The sequence below is a fragment of the Hydra vulgaris genome, chromosome 03, assembly GCF_038396675.1.
Source record: "Hydra vulgaris chromosome 03, alternate assembly HydraT2T_AEP".
NCBI classification, from domain to species: Eukaryota; Metazoa; Cnidaria; class Hydrozoa; order Anthoathecata; family Hydridae; genus Hydra; species Hydra vulgaris.
Window position 1 is genome coordinate 63,573,578 of NC_088922.1, and position 17,517 is coordinate 63,591,094.

A 17,517-nucleotide genomic window follows, 5' to 3' on the forward strand; every position below is an offset into this window, starting at 1 on the left:
GGTGATACCTGGTGAACATGCCAATCATCCGTCTATGGGTTCCTATTTTGTTAATAATCAGGAAGGCATTTTATTTTGTCATAGTGTTTGCATAAAGGATGAATAAGAAAATTAAAACATTTATAACTTATTAAAATTTAGTTTTCACAAATATTTATACTTTTATATATGTTACTTGGGTGGGTGTCTGCCAGATAAGGAAAAGTCTGGTAATTTAGATTTTTGCAACAAAAAAAAAAGTCATGCAACAATCGGGGAAATTAGGTAATTAAAAAAAATCAGGGTAGTTTACCTTAAAATATTGGCAGACACCCTTATAAATTTATTTGCAGTTTTGAATTTACTTAAACTTGTATTTAATTAGTTTGATGATATTGCTCTTTTGGTATTTTCTGTTTTTTAATTTACTATACTATTTATAATTTATTAGTTTAATCTAGTTTTACGAAGATCTTGCAGAAAAAAAATTATCATAAATGTTTTATTATTTAATAGAGTATTAAAGTTTTTCATAATTCAACTTTCATAATTCAAAGTGATCAAATTTAATATGCCTCTTTTTAAGATATGGTCTGGTGATCGCTTAGTAAAAAAAGCAGTTATTGCTGAAGATTTTGATATACTGATAGTGAAGGGTAAGAAATTTTATAATACAATTACATTATAAATACATTATTATTTTAAGTATTCTTGTTAAGAAATAATTCGAAAAAATATAAATATAACTAACTCTTATTAAATAAATTTTTCAATTATAATTCCAGTGTTTGAGAAGTTCCAATTTTCACCTTCTAAAATTGTTGTAAATAGCGATGGAACAGAAGTAGATGAAAGTGATGTTTTACTCAGTCTTTCGGGTAAAGTGTTGCTAGCTCTTTGTATTAGTACATTTAATTGTTAAAATGCAGAGTATAAAAAAGACTATGTGTTGATTGGATTTTTTTATTTATATTTATTTTTTAGTTTTTTAGGCTTTGAAATTGTTGAAAAACAAAAATTTTTGTTTTTAAGAAGAGTTCATCATAATCCATTGGATTATAATGGACTTTTTGCTTCTTTTTTTTTCTTGGCCTTTAGTGAAAAAAGTTAGCACCATTTTTAAACGGTTTTGATTTTGTGATTGCATTTTTTTGCTTGTTTTTGATGTAAAAATAAAATTCTATCTTGTAAAGCCTTATTCTATCATTTACGCCTTAAGTTTAACTTTACGTTATAAATAGTTAATAAAGTTATAAGTATTATTGCTAAATAGATTATATTGCATAGATTCTGTAACTGTCACAACGTCTCCTGAAAAATTGCCATCTTGTATTCAGTCATTGTCTTCTTCACCACTTTTTCTGTTACAGGAAGGTGAATCTAATAGCACTGAGCATATGCTTAATACGTTTGGATTTAAATCATTCCCAACAATATACTGCCTACCAATGCTTCCAAAGCACTTAACAGCAGCACTAGAGAAAGCTTGCTCTAAAGCGGATCTAGATGTGTCGAGTGAACGACAGTTAATTAGAGTTGTTTATGATGATCTGCTGCAATATTCTTTGTAAGTAATAGTTTTTTTTTAACATTTGATTTTTTTTAAGTTGTAAAAGGAAAATTTCATTAAAAAATCCTAATATTTTGGGGAACAATTACTATAAAAATTGCCAATATCGCAAAAACGCAGTATAAAAATTTTCCTAGCTAATGTCCTGATATAGGGGAAAGCATGCACCCTTGATCATAAAATCCAGGGCGCATTATGTTAATAACATTCTCCTAAATTAATAATTGTAAAAATAATATTGACTTTATAATATTGAGTTTATTAGAACCATAAATATAGAAAACTCTAAAATAGTTTTATAATTTTGTCTTTCGTAAATTTTTGTTTAATTTCTTTCCCCCCTGGATTTTAGGATCAAGAGTGCATACTTTCCCCTATCTATCTATCTATCTATCTATCTATCTATCTATCTATCTATCTATATATATATATATATATATATATATATATATATATATATATATATATATATATATATATATATATATATATATATATATATATAGTGGCGACTCGTCAATAGGGGCCATAGGGGCCCGGCCCCACCTAGATTTATTTAAAATAAAGTAAATACTTTATTTTAATGTAAATATGTATTTATATATATAACGTTAATGTAAATATGTATTTATATATATGTAAACATGCAACTATTAGTCTAAACTATTTGCAGACAGGTTTTATAAAAATAAATAGTTCTAGTTTAGTTCTAATTTTAAATTATTTTATTTTTTTATTTTACATTATTTGCTTTTTTTATTTTACAGGGAAAAAATAGTGTATTAATCGAACAAATGTATTGCAAGTGTATGGCAATGTTTAGCAAGTTTATATATTGTGATATAAGAAAGCTTAGTCATTTCTGCAAATATAAAAAGAGCTACTAACTGTTTGTACTTTTAAAATTCTTTTTCTATTCTTAATGAGGGATTGCTGAAGTTTATTTTTTCCAAATAGCTTATGTATTATATTCTGTATTAATGAATCAGCTATTGAAAATTGTTTACATTGTTTGGTGGCAGTTGAGTCGTTCTACCTTTTAAGTTGCCATTTAGATCAGCGCTGAAGCAGAGCCAATTTCAACCATGATAATAAGCATCAATCATAAGTTTTAGAGAATTTTTTATCAGCAAAAATATGCAACTGGGTTTTCAAGAAATAATTTAAAATTAGTCAATATTATTATTAGTTTGATACAACAAAGGTACAAACAACTTAAACAACAGAAGATATAAAGAACTTTTTTTTTTTCAATCACAAAAACTGTACCACTGATGGTACTGTTACATTTCTTAATGCAGATTCAATAATTGATACTTCCAAAGAGGCACTAATTTAAAAAATATACAAAGTTTAGGTTATTTTAAAATGTTTGACATTTACCATTACCATAGAAATAAAATAATCAAAATATTTTATTGAAATGTTTTTTTTTGGGTTAAAGCTGAAGTCAAATAACTAAAGCTATATAAATGTTTAAGTACTGTTATGTATGCTTACAAACAGATGTTAAGTTTTCATCTTTAATTACATGAAATTGTTAAAGCATCTTTGACAATGTAAATAGTCTTGTGAAGTTTACTATTACTTATGACTGACATTTTAAATGTTGTATTTAAGAATTATGGGTTTAATTAAGTAAAACATGTGTTGTATTATGAAAAAAATATTTAAAAAATATGTTTAAAAATTTTTTAATGTTGTAAAAGTATCTTTTTTGTTTTTGTTGGCCCTTTCGCCATTCTCAGAAAGCTTTATGTGAACCTATCAGAGAGTTCAATGTATATGTAATATTACATTCTTTATTATTTTATCGATCGGTAATTAAGAAGCCTTTCTTGACTAAACTACTGTTGGTAAAGTTTGCTTTTAAATCATGCCAAAGTCTTAGTTACAATATACTTTAAAGTTATCTTATTTATCAATAATTTAGGTTCATTAATAAGATAAATTAACATGAACAAAATTGACAGTTTATTGGCTAAACGTTTCTCTTCATTGGGATCTGAAAACCAATTTTGGATCCGAAAAATTTCAATTTTAATATACAACATTTCCCTCGGAATCATATATAAAATATTAAAATAACTAACCAATACTAAGTGAAGTTAAGTTGATGTCGGAATTACCGTTTTGTTGAAAATGCTGTTTTTAGTGATATCGGCACAATTAATGCTCTATCCAAATTATGGATGAAAATAACCTGGTTAAAACATTTTCTGAAGTATCAAAGTTGAAAGAGATTGTTTTGGTCACGCCTGTGTCTACAGCTGATACTGAACAGTGTTTTATTCCTTTAAAATGAGTTAAGACACTTTTGAACAATTAGGGCAGTTTTCAGTCAGTTTTTGCTGGTTTTTACATAGGTTTAAAAGATGCAATGTCATTAAATACTTTATTTTGAAAGTATGCTAGCCCTTAACTCTCTCAACTAATCATAAAGCGCTAGCATCATAACAAACACTAAAGCATCAATTACGCTGACAGCAAGTCGTTGCGATATTGTTCGGTTAATATTTCCTGGCCCCACCAAAGTGTATTGTCACCGGCCATCACTGTGTGTGTGTGTATATATATATATATATATATATATATATATATATATATATATATATATATATATATATATATATATATATATATTATATATTATATATTATATATAGAGAGAGATTTTTTTGTTTCAAGTCTTTTTTCTTAACTACTTACATGATTGCTCGGGTTATCTCCGACTACTCTATTACTGGATTATACAAAAATAAATTTTTGACTTTTTAGATATCCAACCTCTCTGATGTATCAGGCTGTATGTCAAGCTATTGTGCGAACGTATCCTAAGTTACAAGATAGAATTGTATTTTTACGTCAAAAGGCATCAAAGCCTTATGTAAGTTTTGCAAAATTGTGTTTTATTTTGGTAGGCCTATGTATACTAATAGGCCTACCATTAGCAATACAAATGTATATAGTATTATCTTATAACATTATTATATAGTAATGTCTTATAACACAATTAAATTGTTCCAAAAAGATTAAACCATATAAAATTCACGACTTTATAATAATTGAATAAAAGAAAAAATAGTCAAAAAAAACCTATGTTAAGAAAAAGATGTGATATATATATATATATATATGTATATATATATATATATATATATATATATATATATATATATATATATATATATATATATATATATATATATATATATATATATATATATATATATATATATATATATATATCTGTGTGTGTATGTATGTATATTAAAATTAATTTATACAAAATTATCTGTAATTAATTTCAATAAGCAATTTCTTTCAAGGCAGTATGGTTAGACAGCTTAAAAACAATATATTTAAGTCTGAAAGATCTAAAATGCATAATGTATTTTCAGTGCAAGAGCATAAAAAGTTTGGTACAACGCTGAAAAGAAAGGAACTTTATATTGAATGTGCAGTAACTCCAAAACAGAAGCGGTGAGAGGTAAGTATCTCAGAGATCAGTTATTTAAATTCTGTATTATTTAATATACGGTTATAAAAAACTAAAAAGTAATATCCTTTTGTTTAATTTTATTAAATTTTGTCTAAGATGCAAACAAACGCTATGGAGGATTTGCTAAACTGCATTGCTCACAAAGAAACAATTTCAAATGAGTTAAAAAAAAGTCTTCCTAATATGTCAAAGGTTAGAGATCGAATGGCAAAGATCTTTGTACATAGAAGGAAAATAATACTTAATTCCAGTACAACACAAATATTAGAAGAGTATCCAGCATTAAAGATTGCTACAGAGGTGTGTTTCAACTTGAATTTATAAATCAATGGAGTAAGAATAACTCAGTTGATAAATTTTAATATATTTAATTATATTTTGTAGCAGTTAGAATAGGCAAATCTCATAACTGGAAATGAAGGAACCAGTAAAATAAACCAGTTCTTTACAGCTGAAAGATCTTTAACAATACTGGAGATGGCCAAGTCGGGGAAAAGAAATGCCAAAATAATGACTTGGTGACTAACATTGTGGCTGCCATAGGATCTGAGTCGAATGTCAATATTGAAGGTTTATAATATATCTGTTTATCTTTAATTTATTTTTTATTTATTTATTTAAAAAAGTAAATAAATATTTTTAGCACAACAGATAAGAGCATCGATGTTATGCTTGCCCGCTATGTTTGGTGAACAAATTGAAAGATAGGTTGTGATAAATAAGGTCTCAATAGTGTTTTGAAGCTACTATTCCCAATGAGGCTTATGATTTTTCAATTTTTAAAGTGTTTTTTTTTACTTTTGTCAATATAAATGTAATATTTAAATTCACAATTCTGATTTTTTTAGGAAGGAATCAACTTTAAGCACACAAACAATAAGAATCATTTGTTGAAGATGTGCATATAGCAATCTACCTTGATGGCTTAGTTATTTGTAACGTTCAATCCATCGATGAAGCATTAAAAGTCTTGATAGCATCTTATTGGGTTTTTGAAATAGCCTTCGATCCGCAACTGCAAAAACATTGACATTTCTAGCCAACTATATTTGTGGACTTAGTGAGTTCCGTGTCAGTTCACTGGTTCAGCGATCGCTGAACAAATTGTTGTAAACTTATCATAATAATCAAAATAGTTTTTTTAAAAATGTGTTGTTTTCACTGTCATTGCAAATTTTTAAATCTTAACAAAAGCAAAAAAAAATATGCAAAAAGCAAAAAATATAAAAAACTAAGCCTGCCTTTAAGGGTGGAAAAAAATACTTTATATATAGGGGTATAATAAAATACCTTAGTAATATTCTACCTTAAAGGGTAGGATATATGATATACCTTTGAAGGTAGGCGAAATGGTAGATAAGTATACCTTTTAAGAGTAAAATTGTCTACCTTGCTTAAGGTAATTAGTTATACCTTGAGGTGTTTTTTTCTACCTTAAATAAAGGTAGACTAAAATACCTTATTACGAAGGGTATATTTTTCTACCTTAAAGGGTAGGATATGTGATATACCTTTAAAGGTATATTTTTCTACCTAAGGTATATTTTTCTACCTTAAACGGTAGGATATGTGATATACCTTTAAAGGTAAAAAATCATACCTTTTTTTTTTAGTGTGTAGATGAGCTCTTTAGAGCAGTACCTATAATAGTATTTATAGAAAAAAGAAAGAGAAGAAACATTACGACAATGTGGTAATAGTTGAAGGTTAGCTACAACTATTTTACAATGCGTTTTTGCACCTTGTGAGTTTTTGCACCTTGTGAGAGAAAGGGCATCATTCAAAGATCCACTCCATATATGGCAAAAGTATTCCATACAAAGACAGATTTGAGATTTATATAGATAAAAATAGAACCCGACATAACAAAGTTATCTATTTTTCAAGTCAGCATGATAAATAGATGCAACCTTATCAGATGCTAAGGTTTTGCAATGAATTTGATATATGGTCACCAAGAAAGATCAGAAGTAAGAGTTAATCCTAGAAAAAAAAGGATAGACGACTAGTTGAGTACATTACCATTCATAAATTTAGGAAGATCTGGATTGTTGCAACAATGATTTCCTGAAAAATGAGTTTTATGTGAGTTAAAGTTCACCAGCCACTGAGAGCCCCATGCTGTAGCATAAGTAAGATCCTTTTCAAGCTCAATGCCTTTTCCAAGCAATCAGAGAGCGTTGGCTTCTTATCAAGATAAGAATAAATGGTAGTATTATCAGCAAACAATACTACTTTAAATGTGAGAATTTCTAGGTCGTTAGTGTAAATTAAAAAAAGGATAGAGCCAAGGTTAGAACCTTGAATAAACCCTGAAGTTACAGGAAATGAAGAAGAGTGCTGTCCATTGAGGACAACTTCTATACTACGATTGGTAAAGAAGGATTCGATAATCTTAAAGATGTTACCTGATACACCATAAGACAAGAACTTATGGAGAAGACCAGCATGCCAAATTTTATCAAAGGCTTTAGAGTGATAGCCTTAACCTCTTCACATCTATCTAATGCACGATAAAACCTATAAGTTATTACCGTTAATAAATCAGTAGTAAAACAAAAAGAGCAAGATCCATATTGATTAAGTGTTTGTTAAATAAAAACCTTGCTTATGATAGGAAAAAGACAAATGGGACGGTAATTAGATGATTCAGATCGCTCTCCAGAATTAAAAAAAAAGGAATGATATGCTGATGTTTCCAGCAGGTTGGAAAATAAGAGTCTGATAAGCACTTACTAAATCGTTTTGAAAGTATAGATGACAGCTCTGGAGAACACTTCTGCAATACTTTAACAGGTATGTTGTCCGGACCACAAGCTGTCAGAAATCATTTTAGATAAAGAAGCAGGAGTGATACGAATGTAAAGCATTGGATCAACCTGTTTCTTGGATATATCAGGCAGGATGTGATTAGTGGAATCAAAAAGTGAGATTGATGAAAAGTTCTTAGCAAACAATTTAGCTTTGCCTTTAGGTGAGGTGTCAAAATCTGAACCATACAAGAGAGATGGAACAATAGATTTGCCCTTACTATAGATACTGTTAAAGATTTTCCAGAAGTCACTGAAGCCTAATTTTTGAGATAAAAAACAAGACTTTGTGACTTAAGAATAGCAGGCTTTGGCATTAGACTAAACTTTTTTACAATTGTTTCTAGCAATAATAAACAGAAGTCTATTTTCTAAAGAATTGTCATGGCAATAGATCTGGAAGTAATGGTAACAATTGGAAATTGTAGCAGTACAATAAGAGGAAAGAGGTGGGCCTTAACACCTGAAGAGCACTGACACTAGAGTCAAGCCATTTAGTGCAATGAGCAGCAAAGTCACCAACATCAATGGCATTGGTTGAAGGATAAAGGAAAAGGGCTTGGTCAATTTGATCAGAAATAACATCAAAATGACTGCAGTTTTAAGATGGAGGAGAGCGATATAGAGCAAAGAGAAAGGTGATAGAGAGAAGTGGTGATGAGCAAAAGCACATAAAAGAATAGTCTTTGGATTCAAACCTAGTTTCCTGACAAATGGATGAACTTTTACGAATGTAAATGCCCAGGCCAAGCATGTGACTATTAGAGTCTTTATGAATTAAACAAAGATAAGTATTTAATATTTTACAGCTGTTGATGGAATCAGTCTCTCTGAGAGCAACCACAGAGTTCAGGAAACCTGACTACCAGCCTGCCTCAAAACCATAAAACTGAGTTTTAGAGCTATACTCTCATTAGGAGCAGACAAATGAAGTACTTAAAAGAAACAGCTGAAGAACCTAAAAGAAACAACTGAAGAACTAAAAAAAAACAATTGAAGAACTTAAAAGAAACAAACATGATAAACTGATGCACATTATTGTGTAGCAAGACACAAAAATATTTGTGTTTTGTGTTAATAAGACAATTTAGTTTTATTGTAAATATCCCCAAAAAAAACTATTTACGGATTTTTTTTATTTAATCATTTAAACATACATTTCAGTTAGTTCTTTATTAAAAAAATTTTAAATAATTTTTAATGAAAAATGACAAAAATATCAAATAAGATATGGGAAATGTAAAAAATGGAGATGTTTGGAACATTAATAATATAACAGTAATTCTTTTCATCACACTTTTATAATTAAATTAGTTTGTTATAAAAAAAAATATTGGTCAGATCAAAATAAATAAATGTATCAAATTGAATTAATTAAATCAATTGTAAACAAACTTACCTCCTGAAAGCAATGATAACATATTAATACTTAAAGTACTGCATGGTTGCCTTTAAAGATAACAAAAGTTAATAAAACTATCATAATTTTTATAAGTATTTTTATTTAAAAAGTAAAAAAAACAACAAAATAACATACTTATTTTCTTCACACAAACCATCCAATAATCCTTCATCCACTAAAATTTAAAATAAAAATTAATTTTAACAATGGTGTTAAAAAGCTAAACAACCATTTTATATCTTTTACAGCTAAAAATCTCTACAAGACATAAAAGATTTCATAAAACACAGGTTAGAAGCCTCCATAAGAATCAGGAAGGAAGCCTTCATACTCGAACTGAAAGATCCAGCTAACCTGGGTCTTGGCTCAAAAGTAGAAAACTTTTTTAATAATTTAGAACATTCCTATAGCAGCAACTTAAAAGGGACTTTGAGGTTTCAAAATGACTTATTTTTATTGTGTAAAGAAACATTAGAAATTAATTTTTCAGAAATTTAAATTTATCATAAAAATTTATTTGTTACAACAATAAAATTTTCATTCTTTTTTTTTTTAAAATAAATAATTTATTTAACATCATATTAACTTTAACATCAAAAACATTACAATTTTAACTTTAACATCAATAACAATTACTAAGATTTTATTGTGTGTAACTGCCATAACATTATGTTAATACAACAACAATAACAACAACAAATTCAACAAAAATAATAATAACGATACTAAAAACAATAAATATCAATTTATTGTTACAATAAGCAAAGAAAAATATTATTATGCAATTAATTTATAAGAATGATGTCACTCAAACAGAAACCTGATCACAGGAATTATTAATAGTAAAATAATAGTAGGGAAAGTTTGTGTACCAAGGGCTGCACTTTTCAATGCCTTAATTCTTCATAATTTAAATTCTACTTTTTATAATTTAAAATTTTTGTTGCTGCTGATTGATTTTTAGTTTATACTTTAAAAGGTTTTATTTTTTATATATGCAAGTGTGTGTGTATGTATGAGTGTATATGTGCAAGTGTATATATATAATACAATATATAAGTATATATGTGTGCGTAAACTATAAATTATAACTAACGTTTAAATTACTAAAAGCTTAACAATATAACATACCACAAAAATTTGAAAGTGCAAAGGGATCATGAAGCAAATTTAAACAGCTAGTGGCAAATATTTCACAGCCTAAAGATTCTTCCTGATTTAGTAAATAACTTAGCCAAGTAGAAATTTCAAAATATAGCTCATCAAATTGATTCGTAATATTTAAAACCTAGAAATTTAAAAAAATTTTATTTTGAATAACAAACAAAAAAGATAATATAAATATAACAATAATAATACGAACTATAACATATAACAGTAATAATAATATTTTAAATTTTCAACTTTTAAACATATAATTATAAAGTACAAAAACTATTAAATGTTTTAAAACACAAATCTTTTAAGTTGGGTCATGTCTTCATTTACCAGGATTTTAAGAAAATTTTCAACTTTGAAACTTCAGAACTCTGAAACCATAGCAGATTTTAATTTTGGGTTTTCAGGTGAAAAATCTCTACTCAATCATTAAATAATTTCTATTAATCATATTTCAGTAAAATTATTTTTTGAATCTTATTTTGAAATTTTTGAAAGTTTAAGCACCTTCCTTCATTTACCATGGTAATCATCTACTGTAAATGATTCTTCACTGTGAATAAAAATATCTATTTTATTTATTTTAATTTTATTTAAATAAAGTAAAAAAGCAAAAAACTTTAGTATTATTATTTAGTTTTTTTCCTCAAACATCAGTTCTTTGGAATTCACTTCCTTCATTTTGCTTTCCTGATTTATATAATTTTAATTTTTTAAGTCGCCTGTCAATCGTTATCTTGCTCTACAATCTTCATCTTTTCTCTTCCAGTAACTTCCAACTTTTATTAGTGGTTGCTTGCGGCCTTGTTGAAAGCGAAGATAAAAAAATAATAATAATAAAAAAAAAGAAAAGGATATTGCTTTTTAATTCCAAAACAAAAAATTGGCCATCAATGTTTTTTCTGAGTCAGAGCTGATTCTTTCTTAATTTTTTTTTACACATTTATTTTTATTTTCTTCTGCAAGCACTTCTGTATCTTTTGGATTTTTATTTTTTATTTCAAAAGCTTTATTTTTACTTTGATTTTTTCTAAGTCTTTTTCTTAATTTATTTTTAGCTATTTAAATCTCTAACCATTTGGATGAAGTTCAACACTTAATAATCATTCAACTTGTTTCATTATTATTTTAGTGATTTGTTGTTTGTTTCCATAGTGATTTGTTATTTTGTCCATAAAAGATGGTGGTGTAATGGATTTATATCTTTTATTATTTGAATATTTGAATTTAGTGGATCTGATGCTAACTTATTTTTACTGGATTCATCAATTATTGCGCTACTTTTGAGCTTGCTAACAAGCAGCATGCAGTTATTTTACAAAGTAAAATAACTTTTTCCAGCTACTTTTTTTTCTCTTATGAATCATATTCTTTCTTGCATCATACTTTAGTTCATCATTGTTTTCATTTCACATAAATAAAACATAAAAAACATATCAAACTGATATGTTTAAATTTTCCAATGAATTAAATTATCATTAAAAGGTTAATTTTCCAATAATTGTTAATTTAGGTTATTGGCTATTTTAAGAAGAAAAAAAATGTAACAATAAAACACATACAAAAAATGTCTACATAAATAGTATGTCCTAACAAAATTTTTGTAACCACTTTAACATTGTAGTACATTGTACAAACATTGTCTACACAACCTTTTTTGTAGACCATGAAATTTTATTATTTGTTTAGCTATAAAGGTTATGTTGACATTTTACATTTTACATTTGACATTTTTCCCTGTGCGTTTAGTGGTCCACTAAACGCACAGGGAAAAACTTTGGCATCTGTTAGTTTAGGAAAAAATAATCTGACCTCTTTAAATACTTTGCTACTTTGATTCAGTGCCTTGATAAACCAAACCTAATTTTATATGAAACAGAATCGATTTTATATGACAGAAGAGCTATATTAATTAATACTTGAGCCTTACATTGATTCTTTACATTTTAGACTGGCTGCAAATCTTTTATTTTATACTGTGTTTGACTGATATGTAAGAATGGTGATTTTTGTTGAGAAGTGCAGGCTCTTAACAATTTGTGGAGCTGCAAAAAAATAGTTACCATTGGTCAGTTTAATGTGAGTTGACTTATTTGTAACAGTTTTACCACATCTGAAGAGAGCAGAAAGATTTGTGCCCTGTTAAGTACTGAACAAGTTTGTCTTATATGGTACTTGATAATTTTCACAGTTAGTTGCATGGACTCCATTTTTTCAATTTGGATGCAAGGTTAAAAAAGTGAAGTTCACCAGATTGCCAAGTTCAGCCTTCTTGCTCTTTTGTATAATCATTATTCATCTATTATTTCCATGATGACTTGATCTGTAATTTTTTTTTATTTTATTCTGATTCACTCCTAACAAGGCTGCATGCAACCACTATTAATTTGGGAGTTACTAAAAAAAAAAAAATAGAGCTATAAAGCAAGGAAACGGTTGACAGAAGACTTAAAAAGTTGAAGGTTGTATGAGTCAAGAAAACATGAAGTGGGAGAGAGCTCCAAAGGGTTGAAGTGTGGGGGAAAAAGCTTGACAAATAAAAACTTTTAAAAGCATGCAGGGACAGATAGAGATTTGATGAATGACGAGTCAAACGAGAATAAGTTTTAGTTGATGGAACAAGAGATGAAAGCTCCTTTGAGCAGCGGCCATGATAGTATTTGTAGAAAAGAGAAAGAGATGCAACTTTACAACAATGGGAAAGAAGCTCAGCAGATAGACCGGGTCCAACTACGTTTACAATGCGCTTTTGGACCTTGTCTAGAAGAGAAAGAGCATCATTAGAAGAACCAGCCCAAATATGACAACAATATTCCATACAGGGACAAAAGAGAGGTAGAGGTAGAGAATGGAATCAAGAGAGAGAAAATTGTGAGCACGATAAAGAGAAGCAACCTTAGCAGATGCTAATTTAGCAATAGATTGTATATATGGTTTCCATGAAAGGTCATTAGTAAATAATCCAAGAAGACGCAAAGAAGAGGACTCAGTGAGAGGGTTGCCATTCATCAATATAGGAATGTCAACAGTACTGCGATAGTTGTTTGCAGTAAATAACTGAGTTTTGTTGGAGTTAAAATTTACAAGCCACTGTGAGCCCCAATCAAATACAGAAGTGAGATCAGATAAAAGATCAGCTGCCTGTTCTAAGTGATCGAAAAGAGTAGACTTTTATCAAGACAAGAGTATAAAGTTGAGTCATCAGCAAAAAGAGCTACTTTAAATGTAAGGTTGTTGGGAAGATCATTAATGTAGATAAGAAACAAAACAGGACTAAGGATAGATCCTTAAGATACCCTAGAAGTTACTGGAAATAAAGAAGAGTGTTGGCTTTCGAAGATGACTTTAATAAAGCAATTAGAAAGAAACGATTTGATAATCTCAAAAACTTTCCCAGATAAACCATATGAAACAAGCTTATGGAAAAGACCAACATGCCAAACTTTGTCAAAAACCTTCGATATGTCAAGAGCAATAACCTTTACCTTTCCGCCTCCATCTAATGCATGATAAAATCTTTCAGTCACAGCAATTAGCAAGTCAGCCGTAGACTGAGAGGATGGAAAACCGAACTGATTGTCTGACAGCAAGTTATTTGACTCAAGATGGGATGTGAGAAATTTTTTTATCAAAGACTCAAAGACCTTGCTAATAACAGAAAGATTAAACGATAATTAGAGGGGTAAGAATGTTCACCAGAGTTTTTAAAAATTGGAACAACAGATGCCATTCTCTAGCAGGCAGGAAAATGAGACTCAGTCAAGTACTTATTAAATAGTTTAGAGGAAATTGAAGAGAGTTCTGGAGAACAATTTTGTAAGACTGTGACAGGAATGTTGTCTGGACCACAGGCTGTAGAAGAGTTTAATCAAGATATGACTTTAGCAACGGAAGTTAAAGCGATTTGAATGTCTAACAATGGGTTAACTTTTTTAATTGGAATGGAAGGAAGAGAATGGCCATAACATCCGAGAATCAAATTAGAAGAAAAGTTCTTTGAAAATAGTTTAGCCTTATCCTTGGGAGAGGTAATAAGATCAGTCCCAATAATGAGAGATGGAATGTTAGACCTTCCTTTGTTAATAATGCTTTTCCAAAAGTTAAAAATTAATGAAGATTTTCCAAAAGTCTATAGAGCCTAACTTCTGAGATAAGATACGAGATTTAGTGAACTGAGAATAATGGAGCTTAGCATCTGACAGCACCTTTTACATTAATTTCTTGCAATAATAAACAGCTGCTTGTTCCCAAGAGTTGTTCATTTGAAAAAGATGAAAAAATATGAGTATGATTAGATAAAGCAGCTGCACCAGAGGGTGAAAACCATAGAGTAGAATGAGGCTTAACTTGAAACCGAATCAGAAAAACAGAAGTTTTAGGCTTTAGTGCCAATCCATTCAGCGTGATAAGCATTAAAGTCACCAATAACAGCAATATTGGCAGAGGGGTAAAGAGAGAGAGCATGGTCAATTTGATCAGAAATTATATCTAAAAGAGTGCTGTCTTAGGAAGAAAGAAAACAATAAAGTACAAAGAGAAAGGTGATAGAGTGAAGAGAGGGCTTAGCGGAAGCAGTAGTATTGGTAGAACTTGAATAGACATGATAATTATAATATACCAGAGCATTAAATGATGTGTAAGATTCTTCTTCTTCTTATCCTTAGCTTTCTTATAGATAAAAACAATTACCACGCAAAAATATTAGTCATTCAGGTGATTTCTGGCTCATTCCAAATTTTTGATTCTACTAATGGCATCCTTTTCTTAGCATCTCTCAACCATTCTTCTAATGATCACTGGTAATAAACAAAATGTAGGCATTACAGGCAATAGAATTTCCCAAAAAAACAAACTTTATAATAAGTAGTTCCCAAAAAAATGTAATCATAAAAGTTTTAGTAAAGAAAAAGAATTTTTTTGAATGCTGACACTAAGATACAATTTCATTTTTTTTATTTAGCAGGTTTTTACCATTATGTGATGAAATAACATATTTTTGTAGAGACAAAGGTGATCAGGTTGTAGGGTTTGCAACCCTATAACCTAATGTCATTTCTATACTTAACTAATGTAAATGATTTGATATGGTTTGCATATCTTAACTTAAATGGTGTCTGACTAATATCAAAATATACTTTTTTATTATGTTCATGATCACTTGAACCTACGGGGACTTAGTAGACAATATTGCTGGACAAATACTGGTTATTCAAAGGGCAAAATTCTTTATCTACACAGTTACATTGCTTGGTTTTTAATAGATTTCCGTTAAGCAAAATTTTGAACTTAAGCGAATGTAAAACTTTTCTCTCCATCATAGATTATCATAGATTATTATCTAAAAGCAAATTAAAAATTTTATTTTTTCTTATAAAAAGGGAGAAGTGATTTTGTTTGATAGAATTTTTTTTACAAATGTATTTAAAATTTTTTGTTTCTTAATATCTCAATATCGCGTAAGTTCTTTTGATGTAATACATTTATGAACATTAATTATGTTTATAAATATTTTATTGGTAACAGATGAAATCTATCTAAAAATAGTATCTAATAAATAATCTTTATTAAAAATATTACATTAAATACATAAAAATGAAAATAAAAAATGAAAATAAATAAAAGATTATGTTAAGCATAAGATTGTTTTAAGAAATAGAGTAAATTTATTTCTTAAAACTTTTCTAAATACTGAATTTAGATTCTATCAACAACTAACTTTTGTTATATTAGTTTTAAATGATTTTTAACGCTCTTTAAAATTAAATTAAATTACGCGGTACTTTAAAATACTCTCAAAATATCAATAGTTTTCAGGCTTAAAAATTACAACACAAAGGATTTTAAAGTATTTGTAAATTATTTTTTTATTTTTCTCAAGACTTTGCTGTTGTAAAAAAAAGTCGCTATTTTTTTAAGTAAATAAACGTTTCAAGTAAAAAAACTAATAGCATATATACAAGCATGTCAATTATTATCTTAATATAACTAGAATATGCGCGAACTCCGCTGAATGCAAAAATTTGTATAAAAAATATTGATGGGCAACTCAACAAGTCGGCAAGTGACCAACATTAACGAAATGGTTACTTTCAGTCGCCCTTCTGACAACCGACCAAAAGTTTGAGTGTACACCACTGTATATATATATATATATGTATATATATATATATATATATATACACACACACACACACACACACACACACACACACACACACACACACACACATATAAACACACACACATATATATACACATACACATATATAAACACACACACAAAACATAAATATACAAGTTATAATTAATTTTAAAAAAAAAGTAACCTTAAAAAAAAGCATTTTAGCACAATTTACAATACTGATTTCATGTTTCCATTGTAAAGCTACTTGAAGGAGCAGATGTAAAAAACTTTTATAGCCAGACATTTTCTATAAAATAAAGATCCATTTTGAATCAAATGTGATATATTAAACATGCTAATGTTGGCATAACACAATGATTTTTAAAAGATAATTATATTATATTTCTTTAATAGGAAACTCTCAAAAGTTATCAACATTTAGCTGCTGTGGCTGAAGTTCTGCAGCTATATAGCTTGCTAGCTAAGGACGAGCTTATAAACAGCTTGCTAATGATGAGCATACAGTTTAATTCTGTTCCATGTAACTTAAATTTGAATTTAATAATTAGAATGATTTAAGAATAAACTAAAAAAAAAACACCTTGTCTAACCATGAACGAACACTTGTGTTTTCAAGTAGCAAAATTTGTAAACTTTTGCCAACAATAGATGCACTTATTTCATTATTAGTAAATATAAGTAGCTTGCAAATATTATAACCAGAGTCACTAATGATTCCTGGTTTTAAAACTTGAAAGAGGTAAAGACACTCAATGCTTCTTTCCAATACATCTAAAGAAATAATTCAACAACAAACAATTTTCTCTTTAAATGCTTTACAATAACTTTTAAAATAACATTTTCATAAAAGTAAAAAAAATAATAAAAATAACATTTTCATAAAAGTAAAATATTAAAAAATAATAAAAATAGTACAACTAAAAATGTCAAAAAAAATTACAAACTAACAAG

At 28.3% G+C, this 17,517-nt stretch overlaps 1 protein-coding gene across 1 annotated transcript in view; it reads right to left on the minus strand.

Moving 5' to 3' along the window:
• The window catches only part of LOC100204624 (uncharacterized), a 132,439-nt gene that overhangs the window by 58,575 nt on the left and 56,347 nt on the right, over positions 1 to 17,517 (minus strand). Inside the window, exons 10-14 of the mRNA XM_065793968.1 lie at positions 17,147 to 17,337; positions 16,748 to 16,852; positions 10,395 to 10,551; positions 9,399 to 9,438; positions 9,261 to 9,310 (exon numbers count right to left, since the gene is read on the minus strand). Of these exons, the coding sequence (XP_065650040.1) occupies positions 9,261 to 9,310; positions 9,399 to 9,438; positions 10,395 to 10,551; positions 16,748 to 16,852; positions 17,147 to 17,337 (543 nt within the window). The remainder of the gene's footprint in view (positions 1 to 9,260; positions 9,311 to 9,398; positions 9,439 to 10,394; positions 10,552 to 16,747; positions 16,853 to 17,146; positions 17,338 to 17,517) is intronic.